We start from the raw sequence: 22,557 nt of genomic DNA, 5'->3' as shown, positions 1-22,557 counted from the left end.
TGATTATGTATTTTTCTTTTTCATTTTGAGAGTGGTTTATGTGGGTAAATTAGCCTATCTGGAAAGTTTTCCTCTAAACAGCAGCTAAAAAGTTTATTTAGTGTTCACAACAGATATACTTTTAGTTCTTTTCCCTCTGCCACTCACACAAACAGCCATGAATTGTGTCGGCATGTTTCAGACGTGCTTTCCTACTAACTTTAAAAACAGATACTATCCAGGCTCTTGGTCTTTTGGAAATAGTTTTAAAGAATATGTACTAAATATGCTGAAGTACTTTTGTGGCTACACAGGTTTTACCCATTGCCTCAAGAGTACATGCTTCCCAGCTCTGCTTTACCTTCCCGATCCAGATTAGCTCTATCTGAATTAACCTGATATTTCATGCTGACAAGGACGACCCTTAATGTTCAGCACACAGTGCAACTTGAGCTCCTCCCTCTCTGCCTCCTCCTTTGGTGGCAATTCTTTAAACTGACACCAAGAGTTAGGCGCCCCAATACCATGCACTTATCAATTCTATAATGGCATCTAATTGTAGATGCACCCTTCTGGGAAATTTATAGGATGTATAATGGGGTACTAAAAATTGCCTCATTTAGTTTTTGTGTGCTTGGTCTAGTGGCTTATTATTAAAGATAATAATTAAATGTTATCGTCCCCTCTCACATTTTCCTTAGATATTCCTGGAGTTTCTGTTGGCCATATCAGACCTGCTGGTTCAAGTACTGATGACCCTGAGCTTATTGACTGGCTCAGAGAGCATGATGCTGATGAAGATACAATAAGCAGGGTACAAATGATATTTTCTTGATGTCCGTTTTCTGATTTTTTTTTTTTTAGCAGTTAATTTTGGTGTGACTTCAGGCTACTTAGAATGAAACCCTGAGCTTATTGACTGGCTCAGAGAGCATGACGCTGATGAAGATACCATAAGCAGGGTACAAATGATATTTTCTTGATGTCCGTTTTCTGATTTTTTAGCAGTTAATTTTGGTGTGACTTATTTATTTATTTTATTGCATTGCATTTGTATCCCACATTTTCCCACCTATTTGCGGGTTCAGTGTGGCTTACAGTACATTGTAATGATGGAAATACAATTTGTTACAACTCGATTATGGGTTACATTGTGAGGAGTTAAGTTAAGATAAAGTTGGAGTATCGTTAAGGGGAATAGAACAATGGGAAAAGAACGTTGGAACAGTGAAAGAACAACGGATACTAATAGGGCAACAAGACAATAGCAAGAGAGCATTCGGGTATAACATTTTTATCTGTAGATTAGGTTTAAATGTAATAAAATTACGGGGGATGAGAGTACAGAAAAGAATGTATTAATGCATTGCTAACAGTGTGTGTAGACTTCATGTGTTTTGATCCTTTCGATAGATTTTTTCAAAAAGATGAGTCTTTAATAGTTTGCGGAAGGCTACTTAGAATGAAACCATGCTTCCCACTATTCTAGAACCTGTTGGATGGTTGTGTTCATGAACCAGAAGGTGGAGATAGAGAACTGAAAACTGAACTGAGACACATCTCTCTTGGCATCTGCTCCAGCAGGTGGATAGACACACTTTTCAGCCTCTGGTTCTGTGTGATATCTTCGTGGTCCGGTTGGTCAACTGGTCCCCAGTTGAGCTTTGCAGATGGCTCGAGTCTGCAGTCATATCTGTAGGTCTTAAGATCCCTGTCTCTGGTGCTCCACGAATTTACTTCTTCCCTCCTTTCACCTCTTACTTGTTTCCTGTCAAGCTCTCCTTTTCCATCACAACAACCTTAAAAAAAAGGAGAAGGAAAGAGGTATGCTAGAGAGTGTGGGACAGAGAATCAGTCCAAAGCCTTTCTCATCTGTGGTAAGACTTGTGGAGACTGTAAGCTTGGAAGGATCAGCCAGCAGTGGTAAGTCCGACTAAAGTTTGACTCAGAACCACTTGGAGGGCTGCAAGTTCTGCTTGGTGCAGAGAAGGGATCCTGACTCAGCACTTGGGACACATTGTGCTGCGCTTGTGACAGTCGGGGTGAATGGCAACTCCCACAGAGGCAGTTATTCCCACTGTGGGACCCGCAAGCCAATGTCAGGGCATTGCATTGTGTGCAATCCAGGAATCCTGTGGAATTCTGAGAAAATGGTTGGCGGCAGCACATCTTTGGATTTGGCAGAGCATCCAAATATGCTGGGGTTTCAGTTCTGTGGGAGGGCGGTGCACAGTTTTGATGCAGGAGAGTACATGTGTCAGGGTCAACTGGCAGTGAGGAGCAGCTGTCTCTGATCACATGCAGAGCACAGCCCCAATTTTACAGCCTTAGGGCTTGACAGAGTTTCAGCTGCATAAGGATTTTTGTTTTCTCCATAGGTTATATTGCTTTTACACCAGGCCTATTTACTGAAGCAGGGACAGTCAGTGATGCTGCCAGGTGCTTCAGTATCTTGACCTGCTGCCCCTCCGGCTCCTAAGAGATCTTGTTTGGACTTCCAGGAGTGGGCAAATGAGACTCTCTCTTATCTTATGTGGCCTCACTCTATTCAGAAGAGACATAAGAGGAGGGAGAGACCCCCCCCCCCCCTCTCCAAGAAGGGGGCGGATCCAAAAGTACTGAGGTTGTTTCATAAAGACATAAAGAGGAGCTCAGTACTCTTATTTCTGAGGCACTGGTGGTGCTTTCCATTGAGGAGCCTTCTGCTTCGGCATTAGGCGTTCCATCTTCATCGATCATGAGGAGGCTTAGAAGTCCTTTCTAAAGCCTTCCCAATGCATCCAGTCATTCAGAACCTGATTACAGCAGAATGGGTCTCACTGGATGTGAAGCTTAAAGTGGGAACAGCCATGGCTTATCTTTACCCATTAGTTCCAGAGGAGAAAGATAAATAGCAGCTTTCCAGGGTGGATTTCCTGGTTATGGCGATGACTAAGAAGACCATCTTGTCGGTGGAAGGGGACATTGACCTAAAAGACCTACAGGATAGGAAGCTAGGAGGCTCGCTGAAATAAACCATTGAAGTGGCCTCTTTGGGCCTTCAAGTGACAGTGTGCAGCTCGTTTGTAGCAAGAGCATGCCTGAAGTGGCATCAGCACTCGGCAACACAAGACGGGTGTCATAATGCCTAGCTGGAAGCTGGGTTGGCCTACTTGGTGGATGCTATTTCTGACATGTTATGGCCCACAGTATGTTTTTGGCTGACACGGAACATCAGCAACTCTGGTTGCGGCATTGGGCAGTGGATGTGTTGAAGTCACGTCTAGTTAAACTTCCCTTTTGGGGCAGCTGGCTATTTGGAGAAGATCTCAGTAATTTTATGAAAGAATTGGGGGAAACTAAGCCACAGCAGTTGCCGGAGGATATGCTAAAAGCTTCTAGTTGTCCAGGAGGCCCTCAATTTTGGGACAACAGATAATATCAGCCTGGTCATCAGCAATATGGTCAGAAGTCCCCTTTCAGGCATGCCAATCTTCCTTTCATGTGGACAGGAAGTCCTCCTCTCAGTCAGCTGCAGCGCTCAATGCCTCCAGAGTTTCACAATGATGCAAGGCTGGTCCACTCTTCCTCCAGTGGGAGGACATTTTCAGGAGTTTCATATGAGTGGGCCAAAATCATGTCAGACCAGTGGGCTCTGGATATTCTTACAGATTACAAGTTAGTTTTCCCTCCTAGTTGCTCCTCTTTTCTTTCAGTTTCCTTGTCGAAATGGAACTACTATTGCTAATACTTATCATTTCTATAGTGCTACTAGACATATGCTGCGCTGTACTCGACGTGACGGGTGATCGAGGTTCAGGCCACTATAGATTCCTTACTTGTGCTCTGGGCCATTGTTCCAGCTCCCCAGGCCGAACAGGGACAAGGCAGATACGCCGTCTACATAAGTGTTCCAAAGAAGGAAGGCAGCTTTCGTCTGGTGTTAAATCTCAAAGGTCTAAACCACTACCTTCCAAGTGTCCTGCTTTCTCATGGAGATACTAAGACCAATCATAGCCTCTGTTCAAGTGAGAGAATTTCTCACCGCCCTCGATCTCAAGGAGGCGTACTTTCATATACCCATATGGCCACTGCATCAGAGGTATCTACATTTTGTGGTTCTGGGACATCACTTCCAGTTCAGAGCTTTGGCATTCGGTCTCGCCACAGCTTCAAGAACGTTTTCCAAGGGTTATGGTGGTGGTAGTGTCCTTCCTTTGGTGCCAGGGAATCTGAGTTCACCTATATCTCGATGATGGGTTCATTCATGCACCATCCTCATTAGATATTTGGAAGTTATGAATGAGTTTTACAAATTGGACAGACAGTTTTTGCTTTTTTGTAAACAGAGACTGGCCTCATGGCTTCCAAGAATTCAATTGCTAGATGGCTGAAGGAGACTATCATGTCAGGTTATTTGCTTGTGGGGAAGCAGGCTCCTTAGGCCTTGCGATTCATTCTACAAGGCAGGCAGCAACATAGCATAACAAACTGTCTTGTATGCCGCTATGACCTCTTGGTTCTAAACGGCTAACAAAGAAGACACTAGGACATAACCCAGGATAACATGCAATGTAAAATAAAGTATAAATCAATTACTCAATACAAATTTCCTAAATAACCAAGTTTTAATTATCTTTCTGAAATTCAAATGAGAACTATAAAATAAAGGCAAGATGTGTTTCCATAATTTCACAAATTGAAACACCCAAGGTTGTTATAAAAATCTTATCCTTTTTTTTTTCTCCTTGATGGATGGAAAACAAATTAAACTGGAATTGTGAAATCTACAATTTCTAAAGGAAATGGCAAAAGCCACATGTTGATATAAATAATGTGGAGCCAGACCTTGCAGAACTTTTATAAAAGAAGCAAGCAGATTTAAATAGAATTCTTGCTTCCACTGGTAGCCAATGTAATTTAACAAAATACAAAGTGATCTATCATATTTATTCAAACAAAAAATTAGCCATACAGCCATATTTTATTTATTTTTGTTAAATTTGTACCCCGCGCTTTCCCACTCATGGCAGGCTCAATGCGGCTTACATATACAGGTACTTATTTGTACCTGGGGCAATGGAGGGTTAAGTGACTTGCCCAGAGTCACAAGGAGCTGCCCGTGCCTGAAGTGGGAATCAAACTCAGTTCCCCAGGACCAGAGTCCACCACCCTAACCACTAGGCCACGAATGGTCTACATTATTCTTAACTGTTGATGAGAACAATCTAAATAACAAATATGACAATAGTCTAGTTGTGATTGTAGCAAAACCTGAGCTACCAGTTTAAACAACTCAACCTCAAAGTATTTGCGTATTAAATGCAATTTTCTCATAAGGAGAAATGATTTCTGAATAAGGTGTTTATTTGTGATTGTAAAGATAAGGTGTTATCTATCCATATTCCCAAGACTTTGATAGCTGACGTGAGTTTATATTGTATTTGTGCAAGACAGATAGAATCTGGGATGTTTGTAGCTTTAGTACTTATCAGTCAGCAATTTCTTTTTTCAGTATTTAACTTCAGTCTGTACCTAGACATCCTGGCAGAGACTACCTCTCCAGCAATATTTGCAAGGCTGTGATGTAGTTGATGCTGCATACCATTGCCAAGCACTACAGGGGAATGTTGCGGAGCGCTCAGAAGCCAGTTTTGAGGCTTCAATCCTCAAGGCAGCGGTGCTATGGTTCCACCCACTCTAGATATTGCTTTTGAACATCCCAAAGGTTCTGGAAGTGGGAAGCTGTGTAATGGAAGGAGCACCAGTCTTGACATCCATTGGTGGCCGGTTCAAATCCTACTTCTGCCTCTTGGAATCTTGGGCAAGTCACTTAACCCTCCATTGCCTCAGGTACAAACTTAGACTGTGAGCCCTCCAGGGACAGGGAAATACCCAGTCTATCTGAACGTAATTCACCTTGAGCTACTACTGAAAAGGTGTGAGCAAAATCCAAATAAATAAATAAGGTTGTTGTGTTTGTTCTGAGTTTCTCCTTACTGCTTGTCAGTGTAAATACTGAGGAGCTGGACTGGATGCCTAGAGTGATATGTTTCAGTTTTCAGTTCTCTATCTCCACCTACTGGTTGATGGACACAACTATCCCACATGTTCTGGAATAGTAGAAAGACTAATGGAAAGAAAATGATCAGGTAAGACCTAATTTCTCTTTGTTATGCAAAGGAAACAGCAAACATTGGGGCTCTTTTACTAAAGGGTGTTGAGCCCTAATACATGCTTAACGCATTAGAAAACACTTTCTACAAAACACATTAGTATTTGCAGTAATTCCCCCATTACCACACACTTTTCCAATATTTTTGGGAAAGGAGCATGTCATGAGTAGGGAATGGATATAGCACATAAATCGTCATTGACCCACTCTTATTGCCACTTTAAATAAATTAGTATTTTAAATAACTTATCAGATACTCATCTCATGTGAGTTATGTCGAGTCAGGGGCTTGATATTATCGCCCCACATGCATGTTTCGCCCAAATCTAGGGCTGTCTCAAGGGCTGACCCCTAGAAAAAATACCGAGGTATATGTAAGCAATTATGGTGTGCTCTACGAGTTATTTGTTATCTTAACTCCCAGACCACCCATATTATTTAAATTAGCTTACCCTTTGCCGCCTTAGCGCCAGCTCTGCTCTATACTAAATGGGATGTATCCCCGCAAAGATGGCGGCGTCTTACGACTGCCTTAAATGATGACTCAAACCTGACGTCACCTACCTCTTAGGGTCCTATTGGCTAGAACTTCCTCATTTACAATGGCGATGCCCACTCCAACTCTAAATTTAGACCAGTGGGTGTTACTGATTTTAAAGAAAAAATATACCACTGTTCACGATAATTTAACAGCTTATTGATTGTTCCCCCCATCATTTCCTTTCGATACCCGTTCCAGAATTCTCCACCTCATATCCTCCACCCGATGTTGCTTCTCTATCCAATGCTTCACCAACGGAGCTTGGGTATTCCTTGTGGATATACGCGATTTATGTTCGGTCAATCTAACTTTTATGGGGTGAGAACTTCTCCCCACATATATCAAGTTACAGGGGCACTGGATGGCATATATTACATTATACGTGTCACAATCCATATCTTCCCACATCCTAATTCTACGGCCGTTCGGAGCTTGCCATTCCATCCCCGTTATAGCTAATCTACACCATTGACATTTCCCGCATATCTTCTGTTCTGCCTCCCCAGTTCTTTCATTAAACTTATCTCTCGGTTCTCTGCATTTATTGGGCGATAACCAGTCACCCACCGTTTTACCCCTGGTGTAAGATATGAGGGGGAATTCCTGGAAACAAGGGTACAGCTGAACCACATACCAGTGTGCTCTCATCGCTTGAACCACCCTCTGTGCTATCCCCGTAAATGGTAGCACACATATTAAACAACCACTCCGTTCTACATTCTTATCTTCTAGTAACAGAGATCTCTGCGCAAATCTAGCTCTCAAATAGGCCTTGTTAACTGCTGATCTAGGGTAGCCCCTTTGAAGAAACCTCTCCTGTAAATCTTTGGAATGTTTTCTAAACTCCTCTAAGGTGGAACAAACACGCCTCACCCTCAAAAACTGACTAACAGGTAGGCTATATTTCAGCTGGTATGGGTGATGGCTTCCAAAATGTAGAAGAGTGTTGCGACTAATAGGTTTACGATATAAAGTAGTAGAAAGGCTAGTCCCCTCTTTAAAAACCCATATAGCCAAGAATTCAATCTCTGATGTACTAGCTGCTTTCGTAAACTGTATATTGACATCCAAAGTGTTTAGCCATTCTACAAAATCATTTAAAGATTCTTCTGTATCTGTCCAGAGAAAAAAGATATCATCCAGAAACCTTTTCCAGATTCGGACCGCTCTAAACTTTTCTGAAGGATATATCAGCTGGGACTCCAATCTAGCTATGTACAATGTGGCAATAGAGGGAGCCGCTGTAGCTCCCATTGCGACTCCCTCTATCTGTTGATAAAATTGTCCCTGATACCAAAAATAGTTGTTATATACTACTAATTCCGCTAGCTGTATAATCAATTCAGATGGTATTGTTTGTGACCCCCCTCGTTGCTCCAGTGTCTCTTGAATAACCTCCATCACCCCTAATTGGGGGATCCGGGTGTACAGTGATACAGTGTGCTGCTGCGGCTAGGAAAGCGAATAGAATGTTGGGTGTTATTAGGAAGGGTATGGAGTCCAGGTGTGCGGATGTTATAATGCCGTTGTATCGCTCCATGGTGCGACCGCACCTGGAGTATTGTGTTCAGTACTGGTCTCCGTATCTCAAAAAAGATATAGTAGAATTGGAAAAGGTACAGCGAAGGGCGACGAAAATGATAGTGGGGATGGGACGACTTTCCTATGAAGAGAGGCTGAGAAGACTAGGGCTTTTCAGCTTGGAGAAGAGACGGCTGAGGGGAGATATGATAGAAGTGTATAAAATAATGAGTGGAATGGATCGGGTGGATGTGAAGCGACTGTTCACGCTATCCAAAAATACTAGGACTAGAGGGCATGAGTTGAAGCTACAGTGTGGTAAATTTAAAACGAATCGGAGAAAATTTTTCTTCACCCAACGTGTAATTAGACTCTGGAATTCGTTGCCGGAGAACGTGGTACGGGCGGTTAGCTTGACGGAGTTTAAAAAGGGGTTAGATAGATTCCTAAAGGACAAGTCCATAGACCGCTATTAAATGGACTTGGAAAAATTCCGCATTTTTAGGTATAACTTGTCTGGAATGTTTTTACGTTTGGGGAGCGTGCCAGGTGCCCTTGACCTGGATTGGCCACTGTCGGTGACAGGATGCTGGGCTAGATGGACCTTTGGTCTTTCCCAGTATGGCACTACTTATGTACTTATGTACTTATGATATCCAATGTCACTAACCAAGTCTCTTGAGTCAATCCCTCCAGTTCATTAATTTCTCTCAGAAAATGAGCTGAATCCTTCAAATATGACTGCATCTGTGTTACTCTCTCTCTCAAAAATACATCTATAAATTTTGATAGGGGTTCCAATACTGAAGATCTCGTTGAAACTATAGGACGCCCTGGAGGGTGAGTAACATTTTTATGTACCTTAGGTACAAAGTAGATCTTTGGAGTCTGTGGATTTTCTTCTATCAGAAACCTACTTTCTTTGGGTGTAAATATGTTATCTTTAGCTGCTTGTGTTACTAAATCGTGAATTCTTTTCTGTAGGCCCCCCATCGGATCTCCCGGTAGTGGCCTATAAGCTTGTCTATCCTGTAACTGTTGAGAAGCCTCTTGCTGATATAACTCCCTCTCCCAAACCACAGTCGCACCTCCCTTATCCACTTTCAAGATTATATTTGCAGGGTCCTTACACAGTTCTTTCAGTGCCACCCATTGGCTAGATGTAAAATTATTCTGTTCTCTCTTCACATTTACTCTCCGCTCAATTTCTTCCAAATCCCAAAATATTAATTCTTTAAATGTAGAAATTACACTGTTCATTGGTCCTGGGGGCACCCATTTGGAAGAGGGTTTAGCCAACGAGATATCCACTGTGCTAGAGTGGTCCAGAAAGTATACTTTACATTGTAGCTTCCTAAAAAAACTTTTAAGAGAGAGAGTAACACAGATTCCGTCATATTTGAAGGATTCAGCTCATTTTCTGAGAGAAATTAATGAACTGGAGGGATTGACTCAAGAGACTTGGTTAGTGACATTGGATATCGTATCACTGTACACCCGGATCCCCCAAGTAGGGGTGATGGAGGTTATTTAAGAGACACTGGAGCAACGAGGGGAGTCACAAACAATACCATCTGAATTGATTAAACAGCTAGCGGAATTAGTAGTATATAATAACTATTTTTGGTATCAGGGACAATTTTATCAACAGATAGAGGGAGTCGCAATGGGAGCTACGGCGGCTCCCTCTATTGCCACATTGTACATAGCTAGATTGGAGTCCCAGCTGATATATCCTTCAGAAAAGTTTAGAGCGGTCCGAATCTGGAAAAGGTTTCTGGATGATATCTTTTTTTTTCTCTGGACAGATACAGAAGAATCTTTAAATGATTTTGTAGAATGGCTAAACACTTTGGATGACAATATACAGTTTACGAAAGCAGCTAGTACATCAGCGATTGAATTCTTGGATATATGGGTTTTTAAAGAGGGGACTAGCCTTTCTACTACTTTATATCGTAAACCTATTAGTCGCAACACTCTTCTACATTTTGGAAGCCATCACCCATACCAGCTGAAATATAGCCTACCTGTTAGTCAGTTTTTGAGGGTGAGGCGTGTTTGTTCCACCTTAGAGGAGTTTAGAAAACATTCCAAAGATTTACAGGAGAGGTTTCTTCAAAGGGGCTACCCTAGATCAGCAGTTAACAAGGCCTATTTGAGAGCTAGATTTGCGCAGAGATCTCTGTTACTAGAAGATAAGAATGTAGAACGGAGTGGTTGTTTAATATGTGTGCTACCATTTACGGGGATAGCACAGAGGGTGGTTCAAGCGATGAGAGCACACTGGCATGTGGTTCAGCTGTACCCTTGTTTCCAGGAATTCCCCCTCATATCTTACACCAGGGGTAAAACGGTGGGTGACTGGTTATCGCCCAATAAATGCAGAGAACCGAGAGATAAGTTTAATGAAAGAACTGGGGAGGCAGAACAGAAGATATGCGGGAAATGTCAATGGTGTAGATTAGCTATAACGGGGATGGAATGGCAAGCTCCGAACGGCCGTAGAATTAGGATGTGGGAAGATATGGATTGTGACACGTATAATGTAATATATGCCATCCAGTGCCCCTGTAACTTGATATATGTGGGGAGAAGTTCTCACCCCATAAAAGTTAGATTGACCGAACATAAATCGCGTATATCCACAAGGAATACCCAAGCTCCGTTGGTGAAGCATTGGATAGAGAAGCAACATCGGGTGGAGGATATGAGGTGGAGAATTCTGGAACGGGTATCGAAAGGAAATGAGGGGGGAACAATCAATAAGCTGTTAAATTATCGTGAACAGTGGTATATTTTTTCTTTAAAGTCAGTAACACCCACTGGTCTAAATTTAGAGTGGGCATCGCCATTGTAAATGAGGAAGCTCTAGCCAATAGGACCCTAAGAGGTAGGTGACGTCAGGTTTGAGTCATCATTTAAGGCAGTCGTAAGACGCCGCCGCCATCTTTGTGGGGATACATCCCATTAAGTATAGAGCAGAGCTGGTGCTAAGGCGGCAAAGGGTAAGCTAGTTTAAATAATATGGGTGGTCTGGGAGTTAAGATAACAAATAACTCGTAGAGCACACCATAATTGCTTACATGTATCTCTGTATTTTTTCTAGGGGTCAGCCCTTGAGACAGCCCTAGATTAGGGCGAAACATGCATGTGGGGCGATAATATCAAGCCCCTGACCCAACATAACTCACATAAGATGAGTATCTGATAAGTTATTTAAAATACTAATTTATTTAAAGTGGCAATAAGAGTGGGTCAATGACGATTTATGTGCTATATCCATTGCCAAAAATTATATAGGCAAGGAGCACAGCTGAGACTACTATAAAGTATAAGTAATATAAGTAAGAAAAACAGTATATGTGATTGTATGAATGATTGGAATCTGAGACCGAAAGGGGATGTATAGATATTAAGTATAGCGGTTCTGGAAAAGAGCATTTGGAGAAGGAGCCATTGAGTTTGGTCATGAGTAGGGAGTGGGCATGGAAACATTTTCCAGCTAGCACATTCTGATTAGCATACCTTAACTGGATAATGCAGTCTTAAAACATCTCCCAAGCATTACAGTTAGGGGTTCTTTTACTAAGTCACGTGGTAATTTCATTTTTGTCATGCATCCGCTACGCGTGTCTGAAAAATATTTATTATTTTCTGGCGCGCATAGCGGACGCACGCCCTGGTATCTGATGTGCGTAGGTCATTACCACCCAAATTCTTGAGGTCTATGGCTGGCAGTAAGGTCTCAGACCCAAAATGGACATGCGGCAATTTTGATTTTGCCACACATCCATATTCTGCAAAAAAAAAAAAAAAAAAGACCTTTTTTTACAGGTGCGCTGAAAAATGATTCTGCGCGCGCCCAAAACCCGCTCCTACACTACCACAGGCCATTTTTCAGCATGCCTTTGTAAAAGGACCACTTAATATTTTGCAAGTCTTGCACACTAGTGGAAAACGGGACTTGCAAAAATAACATTTTTTTAAAAGCCCTTAAATACTGCTGCATTAATTCTGTACTTAACATGTAAGTCCTGGTTTTAATGTGACTTAGTAAAAGGGCCCCATTATCTTAATGTGTAGGATTTAAGCTTATACAGTTCAAATCTAAGGATCCAAGAGATGGTGTAATTGATCCTCTTAAACTTTAGAAGATAATTTGTGACAATATGATTTAAAATTAATGTAGGCACAAATTATATGTGTAAAAAGAAACCTAAGAATGAACACTAAAAAAATAATAGTACTTCAAAATGAATGTAGAAGTCAAGGTTTTAGCTAAATGTTCCATATTTATTTTTGTTTGGCATAATAGCTTCCATCTCCTTGCAGCTTTTAGTTCATTTAGTACTAGCCTCTACTGGGTTACGGTGCACTGAGCCTTCATACGGGACTTACCATATTTTATATCACCATCCCAACTCACTTATCCTAATCATTGAAATTATAGCTGTGGCCAGAGGCTGTGTACTTTGGGCTCCTTGCCGTCAAGGACTCTAAATCCAGCCACTGGGTGTTTGCCATTAGGTGATAGCCAGGACACTCTCTCAAGGCCTGTGAACTCTGCTTCCATAGCATACTCAGCTTCAATGGGCCTGGGGAATAGAATACACGATCTGGGAATCGGGCCTAGGTCCTCTGCATTGTGTATCACCTGAATGTTCTAGTAGTGTTCAAATGGCAGAAATTCCTTGGCATTTTACCGCTTATTGTCTGGTAGAAGCCTTCCATTTCACAAAAATGAATTTGGCAAAAGTTATTCATGGTAAATGGAATCTGACGTAGTGATTGTTGGCAGTCAAAATGTCTTTTACTGTAAATGCTACAAACTAATAGCCGTTCATTTCTTTTAAGTTTTTGGCTGAAGAATATAGACTAATGGATGTTCTTTGCTATGTAACACGAGAAGACTTGAAATCTCTGAGGCTGAGGTAACTTTTGCAACACTTATTTTTAGCATAAAGAAGCGAGTAAGGAATGGCTATATGTTTAATGAAAATTTGTTAAAATATTAGTAGAAAAAAATTACCTATAACAAAGTTAAAATATCAAATTTTCTGTACCCAATTCACTTGATGTTCATCTGTAAAATGCAAACTGGTATTTTGAAATATATCAAAAATCATTATTAAATATGATTCCATTATGCATAATGAAATATTAAGGGGTGTGATTTTATAAGCCTGAATCTCCACTTCCCCAGCTGCAAAGGACTAAAATATAAACTGACACATGCATCCAGCTTTTCCTACATAGGTACGCAGCTATGGAACGCACTACCAACTGCTTTGAAAAAAATATATAAACCTAATCAACTTTCGGAAATCTTTGAAGACCCACCTCTTTAATAGAACATACCATAACGATCCATCATTTGAACTATAGTGCATTACCGCTTTATCTGTTTTTCCTATAACATTCTCTCTATACACGATGATTTTATACACTATGTTTCCATGTTCTTATGTAATTACCAATTGTCTATGTTAGTCTGTCATGACGATACCATGGCGGAGCAATGTAAGCCACATTGAGCCTGCAAATGTGTGGGAAAATGTGGGATACAAATGCAATAAATAAATAAGCAAAGTAAACATATAGAATAGTGCACAGTAACTGGTGAACACAGGGTCAAAACAGGTAATTGCTCCCATGTTAGCTTTTTGCAGCTAACCCACACTAATGGCAACATTAGTGAATGACCTGCAAAACAAAAATTGAAAATGCTTTTAAAAAGGACATGTAAATTGTGGGCTTTGCGCACAGGAAAGTTCCGCATTAGGAAGCTCTGTGCCTGGATTTTATTGCCCTTTAGTAAAAGGGCCCCTTAATTTTTAAAATATTGTGGGTCGCTGCAAAATGCATGTTATTTTCCCTTTGAAAACTTCCCTGGGAGAGTACCTGCTGAGATTTGCTCCTGCTTTTTCTGTGAATACTTTTTATTGCCTGAAAAAGGTTTTATGGCTTTGAAAATGCAATAAAAGGAAAACAATTTAGGTGATGTATTTTCAACCCTAAAATAAGTGCTCAAGTTTCAAAAAATAAAAACATTCTAAAAATAAACAATTTGCAGGGGAAGTTATTAAGGTGCGATAAAAGGCAGTCTTTTATGGCATCTTGATTTACTACAGAATTCGGCAATCTCCAGTTGCTTAATGCCATTTTAAAAGAATAGCACAATAAATGATGGCAGATAAAGAGCTCCACAGTCTGCCCAACAAGGTGGCCAGAGTCGCATCCACCACTGTGCAGGCAGCAGTCATTCATGCTTAAACACTGGTTGCAATTAGCCATCATTCCAACCACTTATAGGTAGTTAAAATTTGATGGACAAATATATGTTATAACCAGAGAATTACTAACAGTATTTAATTTGGTATTTAAAATGTCTTTCATCCCCCTTGAGCTGTACAACACCCTGTATTCTATATACTGTGCCTAAATCTAGGTACCACTTATAGAATACTAGTAAAAAAGGCCCGTTTCTGAAAGAAATGAAACGGGCGCTCGGAAAATGATGATGTAATTGCAATTATGTTGTTAACAGAACCATTACCAAAAATCAGGGTATATAATGAGTAATACTGTGTTTTTTTAGAAATTTGTATGTATAGTATTTTTAAAAATAGTAAGCAGAATGTAAATAACTTTAATTGCAAACATAATGCTGGTTTAGATTTTTAAAATTTCGTTAAAAACAATATTTTATGTGTAAACTTTGTCACAATGGACCGTTTCAGCAACAATAAAACGGGCCCTAGCAAGGCTCTCCTGTAAGCGTTTTTTTCTCTCTCCCCTGCCTGTCCCATGATTCTTTCCTCTCCATCCATGTCCATCGGTATGTTCTGTTTATGTGTGAGAGGCATGGTATTTGAAAGGCTGTATTTTAATGTGTGTGTGTGTGTGTGGTGGGGGGTTGTGTATTGTGCTATCCCTGTGAGCAAAGATGACCACTCCAGTCCCTCTACTTTGGGAGCTGCATATGAAAAACTGGCAGTGTGCTTGCATTATGTACTATTGGACATATGTATCACAGCAGGCCTGTGATAAAGATCATATAGAAAAAAAGGCTATAGCTGCCTAGCAAGGCTCTCGTGTAAGCGTTATTTTCTCTCTCCCCTGCCCTCCCCTCCCATGCCCTCCATGTCCAGCGATTCTCCTCTTCCCTGCCCTCCCATCCGTGTCCCGCGATTCTGTCTTCTCCATCCATGTCCATCGGTACGTTCTGTTTATGTGTGAGAGACAGTTTCTGGGGAGAGAGGCATGGTATTAGAAAGGCTGTATTTGAGAGAGAGAGAGAGAGAGAGTGTGTGTGTGTGAGTGAGTGTGTATTTGTGTTCCCAGCAAAGGTTTGAAGCCTCATACTGTAGCTGACAGCAGGAACGGACCATGTTGACACCATCAAAGCTTTGCTCTCAGTATCTCTATTATCGGAACAGCTCTGTTAAACCTATTATCTTCCCCTCCCCTTTGCTTGTTCAACTTCAGAAACTGAAACCTACTTCCATAATGGCCCATAGACAGCATTTTACACGTCCCAGCTGCTAGCTAAAAGAATTGTTTACTGGACATTTAAAATGCCTGGGAGGAGGAAGTAGGAGTCAACTTTCTGATTTGTACCTGAAAGCTCCGACTGTCTGGCTTCCGTAACGTTCCGTTTGTAACAGACAGAGAGTGTGTGTGAGAGAGAGAGTGTGTGTGTGTGTTCCCAGCAAAGGTTTGAAGCCTCATACAGTAGCTGACAGCAGGAACGGACCATGCTGATACCATCAAAGCTTTGCTCTCAATATCTCTATTATCAGAACAGCTCTGTTAAACAAACCTATTGTCTTCCCCTGGGAGGAGGAAGCGGGAGTCAACTTGCTGATTTGTACCTGAAAGCTCTGGTTGGCTTCCGTGACGTTCCATTCGTAACATCTCCTCACGTCAGCCAGCCTCCAGCGTTCCCTTCCCTCTCACTGTTCCGCCCTCTGACATCATTATGTTTTGACGCGAGGGCGGGGCAGTGAGGGGGAATGGAACGCTGGAGGCTGGCTGACGTGAGGAGATGGTTACGTACGCAGTGAGACACATTGGAATGTTGCAGGAGCAAATTATTATATTAGATGCTTAGTCGAAATTGATTTCTGTACTGATTTTTTTAGGCACCATATATAGAGTCTCCCGCTTTGCGGTAAGTAACTCTTTAGCGCACGCAAAGTACACTGTTTTTTTTCTGATTTTTTTTCTCTGCTGAGGGCATAGTATGGGCAGGGAAGTGCAGACTATATAGTGCATCTACATTAGCATGCGCTATCTGGTTAACGCTAGCTTTAAAGCCTGGGCCCTTAACACCTCTTAAATAGGAGGTAAGTGCTCCTTCATTAATTTATTTCAGGTAATGCATGCTAATACAAACTTTGAAAATGCTCTGTCCTGAGCACAATGGGCTTAGCATGCAGGAAAGTCCAGCGTTGGCACATGCCAAGCCTATTTCCTAGTGCCCTTTAGTAGACAAACCCCTTAAACTCAAACCAGAACCCATTATACTTCTCCCACCAAAAGAAAGTACACGTAATTAAATTAGGCAGCTTTTGCAGACACTATTTCATTTCATTCTTGTTTGTAATGGAAAACCACATATTTTCCCTGGCAACAGGAGGTCAGACGTCACTACTATGATTCACCTCTTTTGCTCATAATAGCAGAGTGTATAAGCATGTCTGGGTGCCCATTATTACCTACCTCAGAAAAACAATCTGAGAAGCCATGCTGATTGCATAGAACAAACAAGAGAAGCTGGTTTCTGGGAACAAAAATAGCCTGGTTTAACGAAAAATTTCAAGAAAATGAAGGAGTTAGGCTTATACCCCTGAAGAAGCCTGAATGCTGTCGGGTGAAACAGTGGTCTCAGTGGATCTAAAGTTAAGTTTTCCTAGCTCCATGTCAACTGTTTTTGCACCCAGTATTGATTTATATAATTGGTCAAGTTTTAAACTGGAAACAGTCTTTATAATCAGCATTGTTCATATAAGTATATGTTCAGAAAATTTTGGAACTGGAATTAGAAGTTTGGAATTAGAATGAAGGTTTTAAAACACTTTTATTTTGAGCACATGAAAAGTTGCACAAGCATGGCTCTCTGGGTTTTTTATGACCAAGGAAAGAAACGTTCAGCCTAATCTGGTGATATATTTTACTGTTAATCTCTGCAAAGGCTTCTGAGATCTTTTTCTCCCATCCAGCTATATGCTGACTATAATGCAATTTCAATTTCAGATTTTTTTTTTTTTAGGTTTGAATATTTTTCAATCTAACTGCCTTCTGGTTTTCAATAGCTGTTGCCCATTATCACCTGCATGATACAGTAAGCAGGAGGGTCCATCAAAACACTCAAATTGCCAAGATAAGTTACTATTTGGCAAAATCCCTATATCTCCTGCGGTTTGCTTCCTTCAGGCTAGAAACAGTTCTGGGTTAACAAAGCAACATGTTACTGCTCTTGTGTGGCACTGAGTGCTACAGAAGTAATGTTACAGATGTTATATCTACAGATATATACATATATTTACTATTAATGTTCTGAAATTGGGAAAACTGAGAGAAATATGAGTTTTGATTTGTTTTGTTTTTTTCCTTAATATATTGTTGCCTAGAGCATAAAATATTCTTGTTTGTTTTGCTTCTAGAGGGGGTATGCTGTGCACACTCTGGAAGGCTATCACTGATTTTCGACAGACACGCTCTTGACAGTGGCTGTATATGTTGATGTATATCTGCCGAGGTACAGCAGCATGGAGCTGCTATTCTCGTGCAGAGTCTCTTGCACTTTAAACCAGTATTTGTTTACCAATGTTGGAAACATTGCAAAGTCCAAAATGAATTCATTCTCTTCATTCCTAAGGACTCTGTAAACAAATGATGAGCATTATTTTACAATGATTTTAAATGTTTATATATTTGCAATATTTTTATTATAGTGATAAAAGTAATATGAAATATGAATTATATTCAGTGCTGATGTAAGATGATATAGTCTAACAAAGGTAACATCACTGGAACAAAACCAAAATGCGTGAATAATAATTTCATTTCATTCTTGTTTGTAATGTGAGAGAGGACTACATAATTCCATTTTATATTGAAATCATATAGTTTATTTTAATGTATAAAACCTATGAACAATTTTATTTAGTGAACCAATTAATTTGAAACGTAATTTTTTTTAACTTAAGTTACTGTTTTTTTGGATTGTGGTGGACTTGATTTCAGTTGTTTATATCCTACTGAACTGTACCAGTTGCATATGCCTGAATTGTAACAAAGCTTGTTCTAAAGCTTTCTGTGACACATCATGATTTTAAGAAACAAGAATAAATTTTGATAAAATCCTATCCATTAATTTTAATAATGTTTTATTCATTATGTTAAATTACTATTGATTCTCAGACTTGATCAATGTACAATATATATAGATAGAGATTTTTATAATGGTAGGCTGCATATCACTCAGTTCTATGTGCTATTTACTGCACATAATAAACAGTGAACTGGTTTGTATAAAGGGGCAAAATGACAGAACCTGCTCTTTTCCCAGCATGGTAATTTTCTCAGGTATTTCACACTGGTATTCATCTACAGCACTGCAGTGATAGCTTGCCTAAGGCCCTCATGATCCAAAGCCCCGCGCAGTTCCAAACAGCGCCCTAAAAATAGCGCCGGGACAGCGCAGGGCTTTTCTGCATCGATGATCAAAGATAATGCATGCAAATCTAAGCAGTGCTATTATCTTTGATGATCATGTTGAAGTGCGGGAGAATTGCGCCCGAGCATGCGCTCAGCACAATCCTTCCGCACTTGTTTGAGGTCTGGGCTGTCAAAAGCCCAAACCTGTCAAACAGCTTTCAGAGGCCCGAACAACGAGGGCTGGAGCTCCGGTGTGTCTCCAGCACCCCCCCCCCCCCAAACCCCCAGAAAACGTTGTGGCCACCGCCGGCCAAACCCTCTCCCACCCAGTGATGGGGGGGGGGCTGGAGGTCCGGTGGACCTCCGGTCCCCCTGACGATCCCACCCCCCTCCATGTTCAGGGAGGGCTGGAGATCCGGTGGGTTTCCAGCCCCCCCCCCCCCAAACCCCCAGAAATGGTGAAGTGGCCGCCTCCAGCCAAAGGCTCTCCCACCGTCCCACCCAGCGATGGGGGGGGGGGGGGGAGGCTGGAGGTCCGGTGGGTCACCAGCCCCCCCCAAACCCCCAGAAATCCTTGAGTGGCCGCCTCCGGCCAAAGGTTCTCCCAGCCTCCCATCCATCCTCCCCCCCAGCGTTGTCCTTTGACTACCTGGTGGTCCGTGGTGACAACCCCCCCTCCCGGCCCCCCTACCTTTCGTTGGAGGAGGGACGCAGCATACCTGCCTCCCTCCTCTTCCAGTCGACGCCGCTTCAAAATGGCGGCGCCCAGCCCCGCCCATTGCATTCAGCGTCCCCCCCCCCCCCCCCCCGTCGATGGGTGGGAGAACCTTTGGCCAGAGGCAGCCACTCGAGGATTTCTGGGGGTTTGGGGGGGCTGGTGACCCACCGGACCTCCAGCCCCCCCCCCCGTCGCTGAGTGGGAGGGTGGGAGAGCCTTTGGCCGGAGGCGGCCACTTCACCATTTCTGGGGGTTTGGGGGGGCTGGAGACCCACCGGATCTCCAGCCTTCCCTGAACATGGGGGGTGGGGGGGTGGGATCGTCGGGGGAGACCAGAGGTCCACCGGACCTCCAGCCTCCTGTTTGCGTTTGCTTTGGGGGGGAACGGGGGCCTGCCAGCATGCAACTGCATGCTGGACAGGGCTCACCATTCCTCCCCAATGATCCGCAAAGTCTAACGCCAGCTTGGAGCTGGCGTTGATTTTGCCACAGCCAGCGACCCAATCTTTGGCGCGCTGGATGCTGATCATTGGGGATGAATGCGTTAAGCGCTGATTAGCATGCATTTGCAAGCTAATTGCGCTAGTAGCCCTCGAGTGCGTTGTTTCAGGCGCTCGAGGGCTCTGATCATGAGTCGGCAGCCAACTCCGGCGCTAGTATGGCGTTAACAGCCTCTAGCGCTGGAGTTTGCTTTTGATCATGAGGGCCTAAGGGAGTGGAGGGAGGTGAAGACTGTAGTGGGGCCAAGAATTATGCAGAAGGTGAGGGGTGACTTAAAGTACATAAGTACATAAGTAGTGCCATACTGGGAAAGACCAAAGGTCCATCTAGCCCAGCATCCTGTCACCGACAGTGGCCAATCCAGGAAGTATTCACAAAGAAGGTGGTGGAGGCATGGAACAGCAGAATTCGAGAAGGCATGGATAAGCACCAGAAAGGTACCTGAATGTGATCTCAGATAGGAGTGGATAAGCAATAAGCAAGCTCTGCTACAGTACATGCGTCTGGTATTAGTCCTTGTGTGTGTGACTAGCAGGATAATTGCTGCTTCCATTAAAAGACTGAAAGAGCCAAGCTTTCACCTTCCTGAAGTTATACATTCTGTAATACAGTAGCTTCTTTTCCAAAGGGACTTTTCAGAAAGGGACATTTGTATAAGTCCCTGATAATTACTTTATCCTTCTTGGTGCCTCTGAACCAGCCTTAGCCTTCTACTTGAGTTTTTCCACCTCCCTGTGTTCCACTGCAGTGCTATCTACAGCAGTCTGGATTTGATGCCAGATCTTCTGCTTGCACACATTGTTAGTGTTTCTAGACTGCTCCCATTAGGTTGTAGAAAACGTACAGCCACATCATGAACCAAGACCACCACTTGGGATGGAGGTTCACCTTGCCTTTCTCTTTTCAGTAGCTGTAGAACCCACTAAGATCAGACTCCTGTAGAGGAAGTGGGTTAGCTGAGATCCTGGCTATTAGAAACAGAGTCTGAGCTGAAGAGATCCCAGAGGGGTGACACTAGTTCATAGATATGGCATCTTGGTTATCTTCTGCACTTGAGCCTTGTACTTCCATTGTTGTCAACTATGTTGAAAATGTAGTATGTACAGATTATACTTACAATTTGGAAACATGATTAATCAATGAAGTAAGTTTACTGATCAAATTAAGTCAATTGCTATTAAATGCCTGTGTCAGATGAGTGTGCTACATGCAATATATATTTTCTGATATACTTAATATTTACTGGTTCTTTAGTTTGGTTCCAGTTATGTGACTTTTTGCTGTCAATTGATTTTATTTTTTATCTAATTTCCCATATATGAAGGATTATATATATTTTAGGGAGGCACATTTGCTCAGTGAGCATATTTTCATTTCTCATTGATTCCTATGGGATTTGTGCAGCTGAAAATAGTTTATAAAACAGTATTTCTCAGGTTGGTCTGATTTTTGGATAATATGCACTTACATTAGTGGCCAGTATTGCCCGTGAAGGGGTTTCTATGTGCAGGCAGCCTAGTACAGAGCCCATGGAATCTCTGTAGAACTGTGCTGATTTGGGAGGATGACTGGTGGTCTTGGAGACAGCAGCAGGTTTAGTGGTTGACAACATTGGGATACCAAACCCAGAAATACTGACTTGATAGCTGCTGCCCATGAAGGATTGCTGGACAACATGACAGCAGTAAGAGCACTGGGGATAGCTCTTGCTTCCATTGGCAGAGGCTATTGGTTGGGGGAGGGGGGACAGTACCAAGAATTACTGGGCACTCGAGGGACATCCAGTGCTATAATTTCCCAGCAGGGAATGGAGAGACTGGTGCAGCATAATAGGTCCTGGAGATGAAAAACAAAATTGAAATAAGGGCAGACATGGCTTGCTGAACCAGAGGCTTGTGAGCAACGCAACAGAAAGGGGAAGTTTGGGTTTAGTTCATGCCTTTTAAATTACAATGTATTTATATACCACTGAAACCACCAGGTTTTTAGCGGTTTACAGTAAGTGTAAAAAAAAGAACCCCAAGCAATATCTTGGTAAGAATAATACAAACCTAAATAACTGACATTGAACTAATGTTAAACAAATTTCTTAAAAAGATGGGTTTTTCACTAGTAGCTCAAGGCAAATTACATTCAAGTACAGTAGATATATTTCTATCCCTTGAAGGCTTACAATCTAAGGGTCCCTTTTACGAAGGTGCACTAGTGTTTTTAGCATATGCAAAAAATTAGTGTATTCTGTGTAGACGCCCATGGGCGTCTATAGAGCACGCACTAAAAACGCTAGTGCAACTTTGTAAAAGACCCCCTAAGTTTGTACCTGAAACAATGGAGTTGTCTATGATGACAAGAAGCAGCAGTGAACTCTGGGCTTCCAAGGTTCTCTGCGCACTGCTATCATCAGACTGTGTGCATGCTGAGTTATTGTACTGGAGAGATTGGGCTGTTTTGAGGAACAGTGTTCCCAGACATATG

The 22,557-nt window shown here is 42.1% G+C and overlaps 1 protein-coding gene across 6 annotated transcripts in view; it reads left to right on the top strand.

The window, feature by feature from the left end:
• Positions 1–18,571, top strand: part of MAP3K5 (mitogen-activated protein kinase kinase kinase 5) — a 534,389-nt gene extending 515,818 nt beyond the window's left edge. For 3 of the 6 annotated variants that reach the window (XM_030198514.1, XM_030198512.1, XM_030198516.1), the window contains 3 exons: positions 681–793; positions 13,053–13,129; positions 17,867–18,571. In XM_030198514.1, the coding sequence (XP_030054374.1) occupies positions 681–793; positions 13,053–13,129; positions 17,867–17,927 (251 nt within the window). In that variant the 3' untranslated portion in view covers positions 17,928–18,571. The remainder of the gene's footprint in view (positions 1–680; positions 794–13,052; positions 13,130–17,866) is intronic. The other 3 variants (XR_003941620.1, XM_030198513.1, XM_030198515.1) reach the window with 3 other exon arrangements.
• The last annotated feature ends 3,986 nt before the right edge of the window (positions 18,572–22,557 follow it).

Source organism: Microcaecilia unicolor, chromosome 3 (genome assembly GCF_901765095.1).
Source record: "Microcaecilia unicolor chromosome 3, aMicUni1.1, whole genome shotgun sequence".
NCBI classification, from domain to species: Eukaryota; Metazoa; Chordata; class Amphibia; order Gymnophiona; family Siphonopidae; genus Microcaecilia; species Microcaecilia unicolor.
Note: the sequence above shows the minus strand (reverse complement) of the source record. Positions and strands in the feature narration are given on the sequence as shown.